The sequence below is a fragment of the Lactuca virosa genome, chromosome 6, assembly GCF_052849685.1.
Source record: "Lactuca virosa cultivar CGN04683 chromosome 6, Lactuca_virosa_CGN04683_v6, whole genome shotgun sequence".
Taxonomy (NCBI): domain Eukaryota; kingdom Viridiplantae; phylum Streptophyta; class Magnoliopsida; order Asterales; family Asteraceae; genus Lactuca; species Lactuca virosa.
In genome coordinates this window covers 232,272,068-232,286,637 of record NC_136431.1, presented here as the reverse complement: position 1 = coordinate 232,286,637, position 14,570 = coordinate 232,272,068, and the positions used below count along the sequence as shown (strand labels likewise).

The 14,570-nt window shown below is 41.9% G+C and overlaps 1 protein-coding gene across 1 annotated transcript; it reads right to left on the bottom strand.

The window, feature by feature from the left end:
• Nucleotides 1-1,636: 1,636 nt before the first annotated feature.
• Nucleotides 1,637-2,323, bottom strand: LOC145122371 (uncharacterized). The gene has a single exon (XM_079057980.1). It carries the CDS (start codon nucleotides 2,321-2,323, stop codon nucleotides 1,637-1,639), a length of 687 nt encoding a protein of 228 aa, XP_078914106.1.
• Between the last annotated feature and the right edge of the window lie 12,247 nt (nucleotides 2,324-14,570).

Genomic DNA, 14,570 nt, shown 5'->3' with positions numbered 1-14,570 from the left:
TACCATCCGAACCCCCAACCCGGAGGAGCCTGGAGAGTTTGACCGGTTGAATTTGACCATCGACCACCACCACGACTGTTGCATCCTCGCCCCTGCTACCGTTCTGACCACCACGGTGATTAGTGGGATGTCAAGTCCACCAAACAAATTACACCATTTGTTTGCAAATTAAACGTAATATAATGGTAAAAAGGGGTATCGATCCTCTGGGAAATGGTTGTATTCACACCAATGCAATCCAATAGAACTAGTGTAAATAAACTAACTAACTACAATTAAACTAAGAGGGGGGGGGTGTTGTGATTGCTTGAAAACTAAAAGACTTGAATAACTAAAAAGCTTGCAATTAATCAAAATGGTGAGATGCTCAAATATTGGAGATAATTGGTTAACCAAGGCAATTCAACACAATGAACATTTATGTGTTTATCATTAGGATTCAATATGAAGCTTATCATTCATCCCAAATTGGTTATTGAAATCATGAAGCATGATATGCCAAGATTCCTCATAGGTAGTATGGAGGTTGGGGAAGCCCACAACACACCTTCTTAATCAAAATCAAGGATTCAATTGAAACAATTGAACCCAAGAAGTTGATTAGCCTTAAGAATGAAGGAATCCCCAATTCCTATAGGATGTCAATGCTTACACATCCATAAAGGAGTCATGATTCATAACCTAGAGATGATTTCTACCATCATAAAGCCCTAGTTCTAAGTAAATTCAATGATTCAATGCTAAACCAAAGAAATAAACCAACAATTGCTCATTTAAGTACCAAGCTCATGATCAAAGTATTAAACAAGCATAAGAAATATGAACTAGAATCATAAACATAAGATAAATGACAATTAAGCATGAATCCTTCAAAAACCTACAAATATCCAAGGGTTTTAGCCAAAGTTAACCAAAATAGCGAAACTAGCCACTCATGGCAACAAAATAACAATCACAAAAATGTTTTTGCATCAAGAATCTACCAATTACTTAGAAAGATGAGAAGAATGAGTATCCAGCTCAAAAAATCGCATCCTTTGGTCTCTAATGGTTTCAAATCGAAGTTGTTGCTGAAAGATCCAACCCTGAGGTAAATGGTGAACAAAATGACCAAAATGCCCAAAAGTGTGCAGTTGTGCGGGTACCCACGCGCCTGGGATTCCACCCTCGCAAGTGTTGCTGGAATGCTATTGGTGCATTCTTCTCCACTAACCATTCCACTACCCAAGATTCCCTTGGTCCACTCTATATCCCACATGATTCAAATTAACCAATCATCTTCTAGCTTCAAATATGGATGCTCCAAGCCCAAAATAACAATCCATGACCCATCTTCACAAGTCCACTTCATCCAAGCCTTCAACTTTTTAAGCCCAAATCTCCTTTGATGGATCCGTAAAGCCCAATAACGCCTCGAAAGCCCACAAAGTCCATTTCCAAGCTAATCCATAACCGCAACAAGCTCCAAAACCCTACAAAATACCTCATGCAAAATAGAAAGTCCCCGATACGATCCATAATAAATGAAATAAATAAAATACAATGCAATACTAAATAAAAAGACCTAAAAAATCTAAAATAAACTAATAAAATGAAGGAAATAAAATAAACTATCAGTGATTAAATCCGCAGTAGTCTAAATTTGGAGTGGGTTTTGTTGTTTAATGACTAGCACATTAAGCGATGAAGGAATGGAAGATGGATCAGACGAAGAATCAAGTTGTTTGATCCGGTGTTCTTGAGCTATAATCATGGATCGAGTGTCTAAAAAACTAGGAAGGGGCTTGTTGTGGCGTAAGATAGTATCACCACTCTTATATTTTTGGTTTAACCCATTGATTGTATACATAACAAGAATCCTTTCAGGCACAAAAGAATCAATATTATCAAGCATATCATCAATTGAACTGAGACGAGTACAACATGTAGAAACATCTGAGTCACCTTGAGTAATCGTACATAGTTCATTATCGAGTTGGATGACTTTTGTATCTTTGTTGATGCGAAATAGGTCTTCAAGATCTTGCCACATCTCATGAGCAAAGCTTTGTTTCTTGAGGTCCATATGAACTCTAAAGTAATGGTTCAGAAATAGGTCTTCAATCCACTCCCATTCCTCTGTGACAACAACATATTTTTCAATTGGAGCTTTTAGATGATCTGATACTCCAAATCCGGTGTAGTGAGTCTGAAAAAGTTCTCTCCATGCATCATAGTTAAGCTTTTCTAGATCAGGAATGATGGGTATGGAGGATTTGATATTGGATATGCCATATGTTTTTATTGAATTTGCATTGGTATTGGATGTTGATGGTTGCACCATGGTTCAAAAGACGTGAAGAATCAACTGAGAAGGGTTTGCACTAGGAAGGAAGAAGCAGCGACTAGGGTGAGAAAATTCAGGGTTGCTCTAATACCATGCAAAATTTTTTATTTCCCATGAAAATTAACCCTTCTCATTAAAACACTATATATACCACAATACAACAATATGGGCTGAATACAAAGAATATGGGTCTGACAAAATACAATACATCAAATATACATTAACACTAAAGAGTTGTGGACTTTGTGTGGTGAGTATGGAAAAATTCATGATGTAGATGTGCCAAGAAATTTTTTGAAACTTGAAAAGAAGTTTGCTTTTGTTAAGTTTGCTAAGGTCGTGCATCTAAACATGTTGCGACAACAAATTAACTCTATATAAACAAGAAACGTTCACGTGTTCTTCTCTGTGGCTAGGTTTTATCGTGGGGAGAAGTTTCCATCTACTACTAACAACCACAAGTGATGTTGTGGCAAAGACAACTAGTTTGTGTAATGGTGGTAATTTTAATGTTAATGGGAGATCATACACAAAGGTAGTTCTAGCTTTCTATGTTAGTAGGGTGATGTTTTAACGATGGCGAAGAAACATAAAAATAAGATCTAATGACAAGGGATTTTATATCCGTGAATGAAGTGACTAGAGTGGTCTTAGGTGATTTATAAAATATTTATATAAGATACTTGAAGTTGAAGGGTTCTAGGGATTAATGATGACCTATGTGGGTAGGACTTCGGTGTGGATCGAGTTCCCTATAGAACAAGCTTGATTTAATTTAAAAAAAAACATAAACGTATGCTGGACATATTTAAAGAATTAAGGCATATTTCTAAAAGTTTTGATGTGAATAAACATAAGTCTATGGTTACCTAATGTGTGCATGGATAATATCGACATTAAAAAGGTGGCATGTATTTACGTGTCGGTAATGGTCATGGATGAAGATTTAGAGGAGCCAAGAAGTTGTGTTCGGGCATGTGTGAAATCCAAGGTTAGCTTGTATATTTGGGACATTGTCGGATGGGATGCCTTTTGTAACATCCCAAATTTTCAAACCATATTTTCTTAAAAAGCATAAGTAAAACATCTAAAACCATTCTAAAATACCAAGTTAACAAAATATTTTGACATCACCAAATCATATTGTAAAAATGTATCAGAATCATCACAAAATCAACAGAAGTCTTAATCGTAAAATCATTATCGACACGGATGCGGTACAATCATGTTGGGTCCTTCCGTCTGTCAGCAGAACTACCTGAAAAATATTTCACTTTAAAACGTAAGCACACAACTTAGCGAGTTCACTAAAAACCATTAGTATCATTGTAACAACAATGCATATATACACCATGCATACAGGCTTTAACCGTAATCCCTCAGACATGTAGACTCATGACACAACACATAGATTGCCATCATCCAAACAGACATGTAGGCTCACGACACAACACTTGTATCTCCATCATCACATATAAAGCATGCAAACCTTACATACAAACATACATGTAAGAATCCACTAGTCTAGTTAACCATATAAACATGCCATAACATTACATAGGCATCCTACATACATCAGATCCAATAATGACATACGTAATACAGTGAGAAAACTCATCTATAATTGAAAAGCTGAAGAATTGCAAGCACACAAGCGTTCTCGTAATAAATGGTCTCACGAACCACTTAATTAACAATCAGGTGTCAAACCCCAGTCTAACACCCAACCCATCCAAGTTTCAACAAGAGTCAAACTGGTCAAAAAATCAACGGTCAAAGTTAATGCCAAGCGTTCCGTGACCAAGACACTGTTGCTCCACACCTATAAACTGAAAAAATAGACACGAAACCTTCCAGAGGCGCACTATAACCTTAATGAGATGCATCACGCTTAGTGGTTTATCAACCTCTTCTTATTAAACACTTAATCCTTTCAGCCAAGGGATGAATCATTTAGATCTGAATCTCCTAAGGATCTTAATGAATAAAGTATCCAACTATATCCATATCCATGGCCTAATCTTCCCCAAACTCTAACCCTAACTCAAAATATGACCAAAAAGGACCAAAATCTCATGTATGGCTCAAAGGGAATGCATGTACACCCATTTTCCCACCTTTAACAAAGTCCATGAGTCATTCTAAATCATTCATAAGGTTCTGGAGTTCTGTAAACTCTAAGAACACCATGAAAAGAGACCAAATGAGACCAAAATGCCATACAACATCTAGATATAATGAAATAAACACCAAGGTAGAAACTTTAAACTCACAAGGGTCCAGAAATGTGAGGAAATAGTTGGGTCTACACTCGAACAAGGCTACCTTGCACCAAAAAGGATTTCCTTCACCTTTAAAGTTCACAAACAAGGCATAAAACTCAAGACCACCAGTATAGAGGCTAGGGTTTGCAGCATGGACGTTTTTTAGGAAATGGGGCTGCCAAATGAGGTAACCCTAGGGATAATTGTTGTTAAGTAGGGTATAATGCCCAAAAATTAGTGTTTCCTCTGCCAGTTAAGGTGCGCCGGGCCCCAATTTAGGTGCTCAGCGCCTTGCACGTGTCCAGCGTGCCGTGACCAACCATTGTAACACCGCGCTCTAGCCTTAAATTCAAACTTGAATAAGTAAAATACATACCGATAATCAAATGTTACAAAGCTACCGTACTTGAATTATATTTCACTCTCAAAATCTGTTGCAAGAAACAACTCAGGGTAATGCATGCACATCTCCTACTCGGGTTCCTAAGTCAACTCGGAACCCTTCCGGTGCTGCCACTACACCTTCACCAGCTGGATCACCTTGTTGCGCAAGGTTTTCGTCTTCTTATCTAGGATCGCAACTGGTGTCACTACATAATTCAAATGCTTATCCACATGAATATCATCCAAAGGCACTACCGTAGACTTATCTGCTATACACTTCCTTAACTGTGAAACATGGAAAATTCTATAATGGTACGCAACCTTCCCCTTACGTGTAGTAACCCTAAAGGGTCCAATATACCTAGGGCCTAACTTGCCCTACTTCCAAAATCAGACTCAAGATCAGAATGACGCCGATATACATAGCTCTTCTGCCGACTTTGCACAGTCTGCATGCTCCCATGTACCTGCTGAATAAGCTTGGTATTCTTGAGCGCTACCTTAGTGCTCGCTATGAATCTTTTCCCAACCACTACCCAATAAATTGGATTCGTACATTTTCTACCATAAATCATCTCAAATGGAGGCATACCAATATTGGAGTGGAAGAACTTGTTTTAAGAGAACTCTGTCAATGGAAAATATGAATCTCATCTCCCACTGAAGTCAAGTACACAATCCCTAAGCATACACTCTAAGGTCTAAATCATCCTCTATCTTTATCCATCGGTCTGAGGATGATATGTTGTGCTGAAGTGAATTTGAGTGCCCAGATCCTCTTAAAATTTCTTCCAGAACCTAGAAATAAACATGATATCTTTATCCGAAACCACTGAAACTGAAATACAATGGTGGGAAACTACCCCCTCACATAATTATCTACTAGTTTCTTGGCCGAGGAGCTCTCCTTATATAAATAAAGTTGGCATTCTTGGTCAACCTGTCTACAGTAACCCAAATAATATCCAAACCTCGAGGAGTCTTCGATAACATAGTGATAAAATCCATCGTGATATGCTCCTACTTCCACATCAAAATATCTAAGGGTTGTAGCTTTCCATGAGGCCTCAGATGCTCAGCCTTGACTTTCCAGCAAGTTAAACACATCTCAATGCATCATGCCACATCCGTCTTCATTCAAGTCCTCCAATAATCCTCTCAGAAGTCTCTGTACATCTTGGTCATGCCTGGATGAATAAAAAACTTGGACTTGAGAGCCTTGGCCATCAAAATCTATTGCGTACCATCCGCATATAGCATCCAAATCCGCCCAAATAATCCTTTTAGGGTTTTTACCCTATTTAAGCATCATTATGGACTCAATACCCTTTCCTTCATCAGTCTCCTTCCCTCTAAACATACCCCATGAAACCCTAGTTTGTTCTTGAGTGTTTTTGAGCCTTGGTCGTTAGATTTTGGTGTTTTTTCTCACTTTGAAGAAGAAGGAGCTTGGTGTAGCACCTGGTTCCTGGTATGTATTTTATTCTAGTATCTTGCATTTTGGCCTTGGACTCGGCGAGTTGAGGTACAACTCATCGAGTCGGAGTGTATTGGACACATAAGTTTAATGACCTACTCGACGAGTCCGCGTCCGGACTCGGCGAGTAGGCGCTGTCCGGACAAAAACCCTAGATGAGGGTTTGCACCCTATTTAAACCACTTATTCAGCCTCCTTTTCGTCCCCAATGCTTCCAGAACTCCCCATAAGCAAACCCTAGCCGTTTTTGAGAAGAACTAAAGCATTTTGGTGGATCTTGCTAGTTGTGACCATAAGGAGGAAGGGAAAAGCTTGAGGAAACAAGTGAAGACCAGGGGAAACCGAGTTTGTGCATCTTCCACGGTTCATTGGAGGTATAAAGCTGTAACCTTGCTCTTTCATTTGATAGATCCCTTTTTGGGGAGATTTAGGGCTTTTATAAGCCATTTTTGGTAACCAACCATGATTGCAAGCATGGTTGGGGGTTGAGGCTTCGGAATCAAGTCTTTAAGGGAGTCACAAGGCAGTTAGGGGTTGCTTTTGCACCCATCTAAGGTCCCATGCATCATAAGAGCTTATTGTATGTCCTTTTGAGCTCAAAGTCCCATGCATGCACGTAAAGTTTGTAACTTTACTTGCTAGAATGATTGAAGGAGCTTAGATCTATCTTTTGGTCAAGAGTTGTACGCTGGAAATCGAGAAATGAGACCTGGACATGCTCGACTCAACGAGTCGTTCTTTGGACTCGGCGAGTCCGAGGCAAAACTCCCCTTTGCTGTTAGGGTTTGAAGGAACCTAGTTGGGCGCTAGAAGGGTTTTTAGAGGGTCCAAGGGAGTGACCCAACGTATTGCACTTAGCCTTAAGCCTGGAGTTCATGGGACTCGACGAGTGCAAGAACGGACTCGGCTGAGTCCAAGGCAATCTCCTTACAGTTGAGGATGAACTCGACGAGTTATTCATACAACTCGGCGAGTCAAGGACATGACTTGTTTATCAGGGGAAGGTGAACTCGACGTGCTGTTCATCCGACTCGGTGAGTCGGATGAAGATTCATTCGATGTTCATAAAGAAGGGGGAACTCGTCGAGTCGTTGCTGAACTCGACGAGTAGAGTCGTGGATAAGGACGGGTAATGAGTTAGGGACTCGACGAGTTGGCGGACCAACTCGGCGAGTCGGGTCAACTGGAAGTTGACTTTGTCTTGGACTTGGTGAGGGGTAAAATAGTCATTTTACCCTAAGAGTAGATATCAGGTTCTAAATGAGTATTTTGTGGGATTATAGCCGGAGGGTTACCGGAGCAGCAGTCTGACAGTTGCCGAGCAGTTTTCCAGCAGTCAGCCTTACGAGGTGAGTTGCCTTCCAGTAGCGGTGGGTCTACGGCCACAACGCCGGCCCACCAGTAGGAGTTGTATATTAGATGGTTGTCTTTGTGATATTCATCTAGGTTTGCTGCTACCTGATATGTTATGTGATAGTATGATATGATGTTATATGCCAGTAGCAGTAGGGGAGATAGTCCCTAAGATTTCCGGCCGATAGGGCCAAGGAGGGGTAGTCATACCCAGTCATACGAGATAGATTATGATTATGTGATACATGTTATGTGGTAGTAGTAGAGGGGTGAAATAGTCCCCGGTATCTGGTCGACAGGACCGAAGGGGAGGCCAGCACCCAGATATGCTAGGCAGTATCCGATCGACAGGACCGAAGGGGAGGCCAACACCCAGATATGCTAGGCATTATCCGGTTGACAAGGCCGAAAGGGTAGGTCGGGAACCCAGATATGCTTGACAGTACATGCATGATATGTGATTTTATGGTATGTGGAACGATGGGGGAGCTTACTAAGATTTGTGCTTACAGTTTTCAGTTTTGTTTCAGGTACCTATTCAGCGAAGGGGAAGGAGCCGGCGCGGTAGCTGCACATCATACACATACCCCAGATTCCGCACTATGAGTTTCCTTGGGATTGTGCTATGACATTATCAATATTTTATGATTTGGATTTTCAGACATTATACATAGTTTTATGAGATGTTATGATTTGTCAATGTTTTCCTTCGAATGTTTTAATTAAAGTAATTTATAAAAATGAAATTTTTGGACGTGAAAATTGGGCTGTTACACTTGGTGTTCAAGCCTTGGTTGGAGTAGAGATCTTAGATCCAGAGTCTTCATCAATATTGCTAGCACTTGGAGGTATAAAGCTTATATCTTCATGACTCTATGAGTTATATCTAGTCTAGGGCTTGTTGTAAGCATATTTTGGTCCCTTGAGTCATCCTTGTGGGTATGAGCTACTGTAGGAGCTTAGAATGTTAGATCTTAGCATTTATAATGTTGTTAATAGTGCATCAAAGTGTCATCTTGATGGGTGTTGATGAAGCATGTTAGAGTTGGTGCTCATATTATAGATCTAGATGGACAAAATTGGGTTTTGCTCCCGTTAAGACATCCAAAGGGATAAAGTTGCCAACTATATCGATTAAGACTTTATTTAGACATAGATCTGAGGTTTGGACGTTAAGGTCTTAAGGAATTAAGACATTTTCTTAAGCATTAGGGCTCTGACCAGTACGTCGGGCGTACTTCTTAGTACGTTGTGCGTACTCGGTATGAGGCCCGATGGAAGTATTTTGAGTACATGGGGCGTATAGGTCAGGTACACAGGGCGTACTACCTGATGTGGGCCTAGGTCACTTTTTGGGCCATTTTGATGGTTTGGGATTTTGATTGAATGGGTTTAGATTTGAGGGGTAAAACAGTCTTTTACCCTAAGAGTCGGGATTATGGATTTGGCTCTCGATTATGGCGTATGATCTAATTATTAATTAGGGTGTTATTTGATCATATTTAGTGTGGAGATTTCCCGGATCAGCAGTCCGCGCATTTATCTGATATTTCAGCAGTTTGAGGTGAGTCTCCTCCCAGTATTTAGTCTGTCAAAGGAACCAATGTTGGCGCATGGATTATTGTTATTTGTATGTTAGTTGTTTGCGTGACTCATGCATGTGTAGTATGTGTTGTATGTAAGCCGGAGGGGGCCTAATGCCAGGCGGGTCCTGATGAGTGTGTTGGGCGGGGCATACAATCGACCGAGCTCAAGTAAGTTTTCACAAATTACCCATACATGTTCTATGTGATTTGATTTGAATTATAAACCACATGGAAGATTAGGGCTGAGGATCTTCTCAGGATTGCATGATATAATGCTAGGAGAGATGCCATTGTATGCCTATTGTATGAGCTCATACACTTGCAAGCTAGTTCTAGATTAGTCAGTGAGAGGATGGTTTGTTTAGTTTATGCTTGGATTCTGATTACTTGATGCTCGAATGCTTCTTTCTTTCTGATTTTTAGGAGTTCCCATTAACATCAGCTAACTAGTAAGTGATCACGCTAAGTTACATATTACTGAGATTGGATAATTTTAGAAGGTTAAGTTTAACCCTATTGTGCAGCTCTTGTCTGAGACTAACTGTTATAGTGTGAGACCTTTCATTCAAAGAATTATCTGGTGTCGCTGATGTGTAATTGTGATCATGAGCTAATAAGAGTGTGTTAGGGGAGTTCCTTCTATAGCTGATAGCGGAGAGTGGTGTGGTGGTATCCCTAGGAAAACCTAGGAGGTGATTTTGTACCGAGAGCTTTCCTTTATTAGAGATTGTTGGTTTGATAGGGAAGTAACTTGGGGGATTTGGGGCGATCCTTGAGGAAAGTACAGATTGATGTGGAAAGTAGTATGGGACCATACTATTAGAAGCAGAGGATCCGTACTCGAGTTAAGGAAAGTCATGATGAAACTAGGAAGCTTGTTGGGTGTGGGATTCATTGAGTATATTCTGATGGTTTTTATGGTTTATATTCAGTATGACGTCACTCGAGGAAGTTCTGGTGGAGATACGGGTGCGGGTGCCGGTGCCGATTCTGGTACCGGTGATGGTTCGGGTTCGGGCTTTGGTTTGGGATTATGGATGATCACATGCGAGAGTTCATTTCATCATAGATTACCCACAACATTCTTGAACATATTCCTGTGACATTCGGTACGATCAAGGAGGGTATCATGAAGATGTTGGATGAGCGCCTGGGCACTTTTCATTAATGAGGGTGGGGATGATGGTGGCTCGCACTTTGACTTTCTGTGAGTTCCAGGCATGTGGGGCTCCAAAGTTCTTTAGGAAGAAGGAACCGATTGCAATCAGGTGTTGGTTAGTGGATGTCATGAACACCTTTTGTACTAGTTGTTGCCTTGAGGGAGCAATGGTCAGACTTGCATCCTGTCTTCTGAAAGATAGAGCTCAAGATTGGTGGGAGGAGGTTGGGCATGCCTTGGTAGGCGAGGTGATCGAGACGATGACTTGGGAGGATTTTGTGACTAGATTTCGGGCTGAGTTTGCACCGGTGATTGAGGTCCAGCACTTGGCTAGGGAGTTTCATGACCTTTGCCAAAGTACTGAGACGGTGGCAGAGATCACTGCTATGTTCTGAAAGAGGGCATTGTTGGTTCTAAGGAGATAAAGAAGGCGAGATATCACGATATGCTGAGGAGTGATATCAGACAGTTTTCGAGTATATCCAGTTAAAGGACATTGGAGGATATGGTGGCGAGAGCTAGAGAGAGGGAGATTGACTTGGAGATGGAGAAGAAGTGGAAGCGAGATCAAGTTCAGGGTTCTGAGGGTTCGAGCAAGAGGCCCAAGGTTTTTTAATTCGAGATCGAAGGGCCGGCGGGGCCGAGGCCACTGCGGCAAGTGCGACAAAACGCACGAGAAGGCGTACGGGGTGGGTGGTTCTGGCTACTTCAAGTGCGGTAGGGTGGGTCACTTTAGCAGAGGTGCCCGTTATGAGGAGTAGGGCATTTCACCTGACAACTGAGGAGACACATGCGACACCAATGTGGTGATGGGTATGTATCCTATCCTTATCTTTTTATTTATGTTGATTACCTGCTTATATATATATATATATGTGTTTTGTTTTTAGGTTCGTTCCTCGTGAACGGTATCTCTGGTTTGGTTTTGTTTGATTCGGGGGCTACCCGATCCTTTGTAACTCTCAAGCTCAACGAGAGATTTGCCGATGCTCCGGGCAGCTAGACTATCCATTATAATTTGAGATTGCTGATGATAGTCCTATGCGAGTATCGAGGGTTCATCAAGGATGTATATTGGAGTTTTTTAGTGAGCGGTACCCGATTGATTTGGTCCCCATTCCCCTGCGCGAGAGCAAGGTCATTGTGGGGATGATTTGGTTGATCCCCAATGGGGGTAATGATTGATTGCGAACATCAGTTATTTCATATTCAGACCCCAAGTTAGGGAGAGGTGTTCAGCATGGACCAGCTCTCTCTTCAGCGGCTCAGACCAGGCGCTAACTTCAGCAGGGTTGTTTTGGATTTGTTGCTTATGTGATGGACACCCAGGAGAAGGGTAAGGTGACTATGGACGATATACCATTTGTTCAGGAATACCCGAATGTGTTTCCTGAGGATTTTCCTGATGTCCCTCCAGAGAGGCAGGTGGAGTTTTAGATTGACTTGGTTCCTGGTGTGTCTCCGAAAGCCAAAGCACCTTATCAGTTAGCACCCCCAGAGATGCAATATTTGTCTACATAGCTACGGGGGCTATTAGAAAGGGGTTTATTCGGCTGAGTAGTTCACCATGGAGAGCGCCGATATATTTTTTTTAAAGACAAAGGATGGGTCGCATCGAATTTGTATCGACTACCGGGAGCTGAATATGCTAATGATGAAGAATCGTTATCCACTTCCGATGATTGGCGATTTATTTGATCAGATTCAGGGTGCATCTTGGTTCTCCAAGATTGATCTACATTCAGGTTATCATCAGATGAGGGTCATAGAGGAGGATATGCAGAAGATGGCCTTCCAGACTTGTTATGGTCATTACGAGTTCGTGGTGATGCCCTTCGGGCTCACCAATGCTCCAGCCGTATTCATGGATCTCATGAATCGCGTATGCAGGCCTTTGTTGGATCGGACTATGATTGTGTTTATCGATGACATCCTGGTCTATTCCAAGACCTAGGGGCAACATGAGGAGCACCTGAGAGAGGTATTGGAGACTCTGAGGATAGAGAGGTTATATGAAAAGTTCTCCAAGTGTGAGTTCTGGTTGCACGAGGTGCAGTTTCTGGGGTACCCTGTCAACCCGAATAGTATTCTAGTTGATCCGGCCAAGATTGAGGTGGTAATGAGGTTGGAAGTTCCAAGGTCTCCATCTGAGATTCGGATTTTTCTTTGATTAGTAGGTTGCTATCGGAGATTCATTCATGATTTCTCCAAGATATCTGTTCTTTTTACCCGGTTGACAAAGAAGACTGTCATGTTCCGTTGCGGGTCTAAGCAGCAGGCAACTTTTAAGAATTTGAGGTGGATGTTGTGTGAGGCGCCGATTATGACCTTGCCGGAGGGTGATGAGAATTTTGTGGTGTACTATGATGCATCAATCACAGGTTTTGGTGCAGTACTGATACAACGGGGTCATGTGATCGCTTACACTTCGAGGCAGTTCAAGCCTTATGAGGCGAATTATCACACACATTATTTGGAGCTGGGAGCGGTGGTTTTTGCCCTCAAGATTTGGCGACATTACCTTTATGGGGTTTATTATACTATTTTCATGGATCAAAAGAGTCTGAGGTATTTGATGAATCAACCGAATCTGAACATGAGGCGGCGTAGATGGTTGGATGTGGTAAAGAATTATGATTGTGAGATCCTTTATCACCCAGGGAAGGCCAACGTGGTGGACGATGCTCTTAGCCGCAAAACGGTTGTGGCCCCGATCAGGGGTATGTGGTTGAGGATGACAGTGATTACCCCAATCTTAGAGTAGATTCGAGAGGCTCAGGTTGAGGCTATGAAGGAAGAGCACTAGAAGAGTGAGCGTATAGTGGGTCAGGTGGCTTCCTTTGATTATGATAGTCGGGGATTATTAACCCTTCATTGGAGGGTGTGGGTTACCTATTGGGTTGGTGCGCATCAGGTTTTGATGGAGGAGGCGCATAAGTCAAGATTCTCTATTCATCCCATAGCGACAAAGATGTATATAGATCTCCTGCTTGACTATTAGTGGCTATGTATGAAACAACACGTGGCCTGGTATGTGGAGAGGTGCTTGACTTGCAGGAAAGTCAATGCCGAGCATCAGCGACCCCACAAAAAAATGGAGTTGTTGGAAGTCCCCGTTTGGAAATGGGAAAAGACCATATTGGATTTTATCACCAAATTACCTCAGACGACATGCGGAATGGATTCGATATAGGTATTGTGGATCGATTGACCAAGAGTGCATTTTATTCCGATCCAGGAGAGTATTTTGGCGGAGAAGCTGGCAGATATCTACATTCGGGAAGTGTTGGCACAACATGGGGTGCCGGTTATATGGTCTATGATAAGGATGTTCGGTTTACTTCCAAGTTCTAGAAGATATTCCACGAGGAGTTGGGTACTCGTCTACATTTTAACACAACTTTCGATCCATAGACTGATGGTCAGAGTGAGCGGACTATCTAGACACTGGAGGACATTTTGCGGGCATGTGTACTGGATTTTGGCTGGAGTTGGGATACGTAACTTCCTTTGGCGGGGTTTTCGTATAACAACAGTTATCAAGCCAACATTGATCGACCTACTTTTGAGATGCTCTATAGGAGGAAGTGTAGGACCCTGATATGTTGGGGTGAGGTCGGAAAACGGTTTATGGGAAGTACGGAGGTGGTACTCAAGATGACAAAGTTGATTCAACATGTTCGCAACAGACTTTAGACAACACAAAACCGACAGAAGAGTTACGCATATAGACGCCGGTCAGACTTGGATTTCTAGGTTGGGGACATGGTACTCCTGAAGGTGTCACCTTGGAAAGGTGTCATCCGATTCAGGAAGCGGGTTAAGCTAGGCCCCAGGTATATTGGTCCTTTAAGGATGATAGCCCAGGTGGGCATGGTTGCATATCGTTTGCATCTGCCAGAGGAGCTCAGTCAGATCCATAGTACTTTTCATGTCTCTCAGTTGCAGAAATGTTTGGTTGATGATTCCGTAGTGGTCCACTAGAAGACATTCAGGTAGATGATTTCCTGAATTATATAGA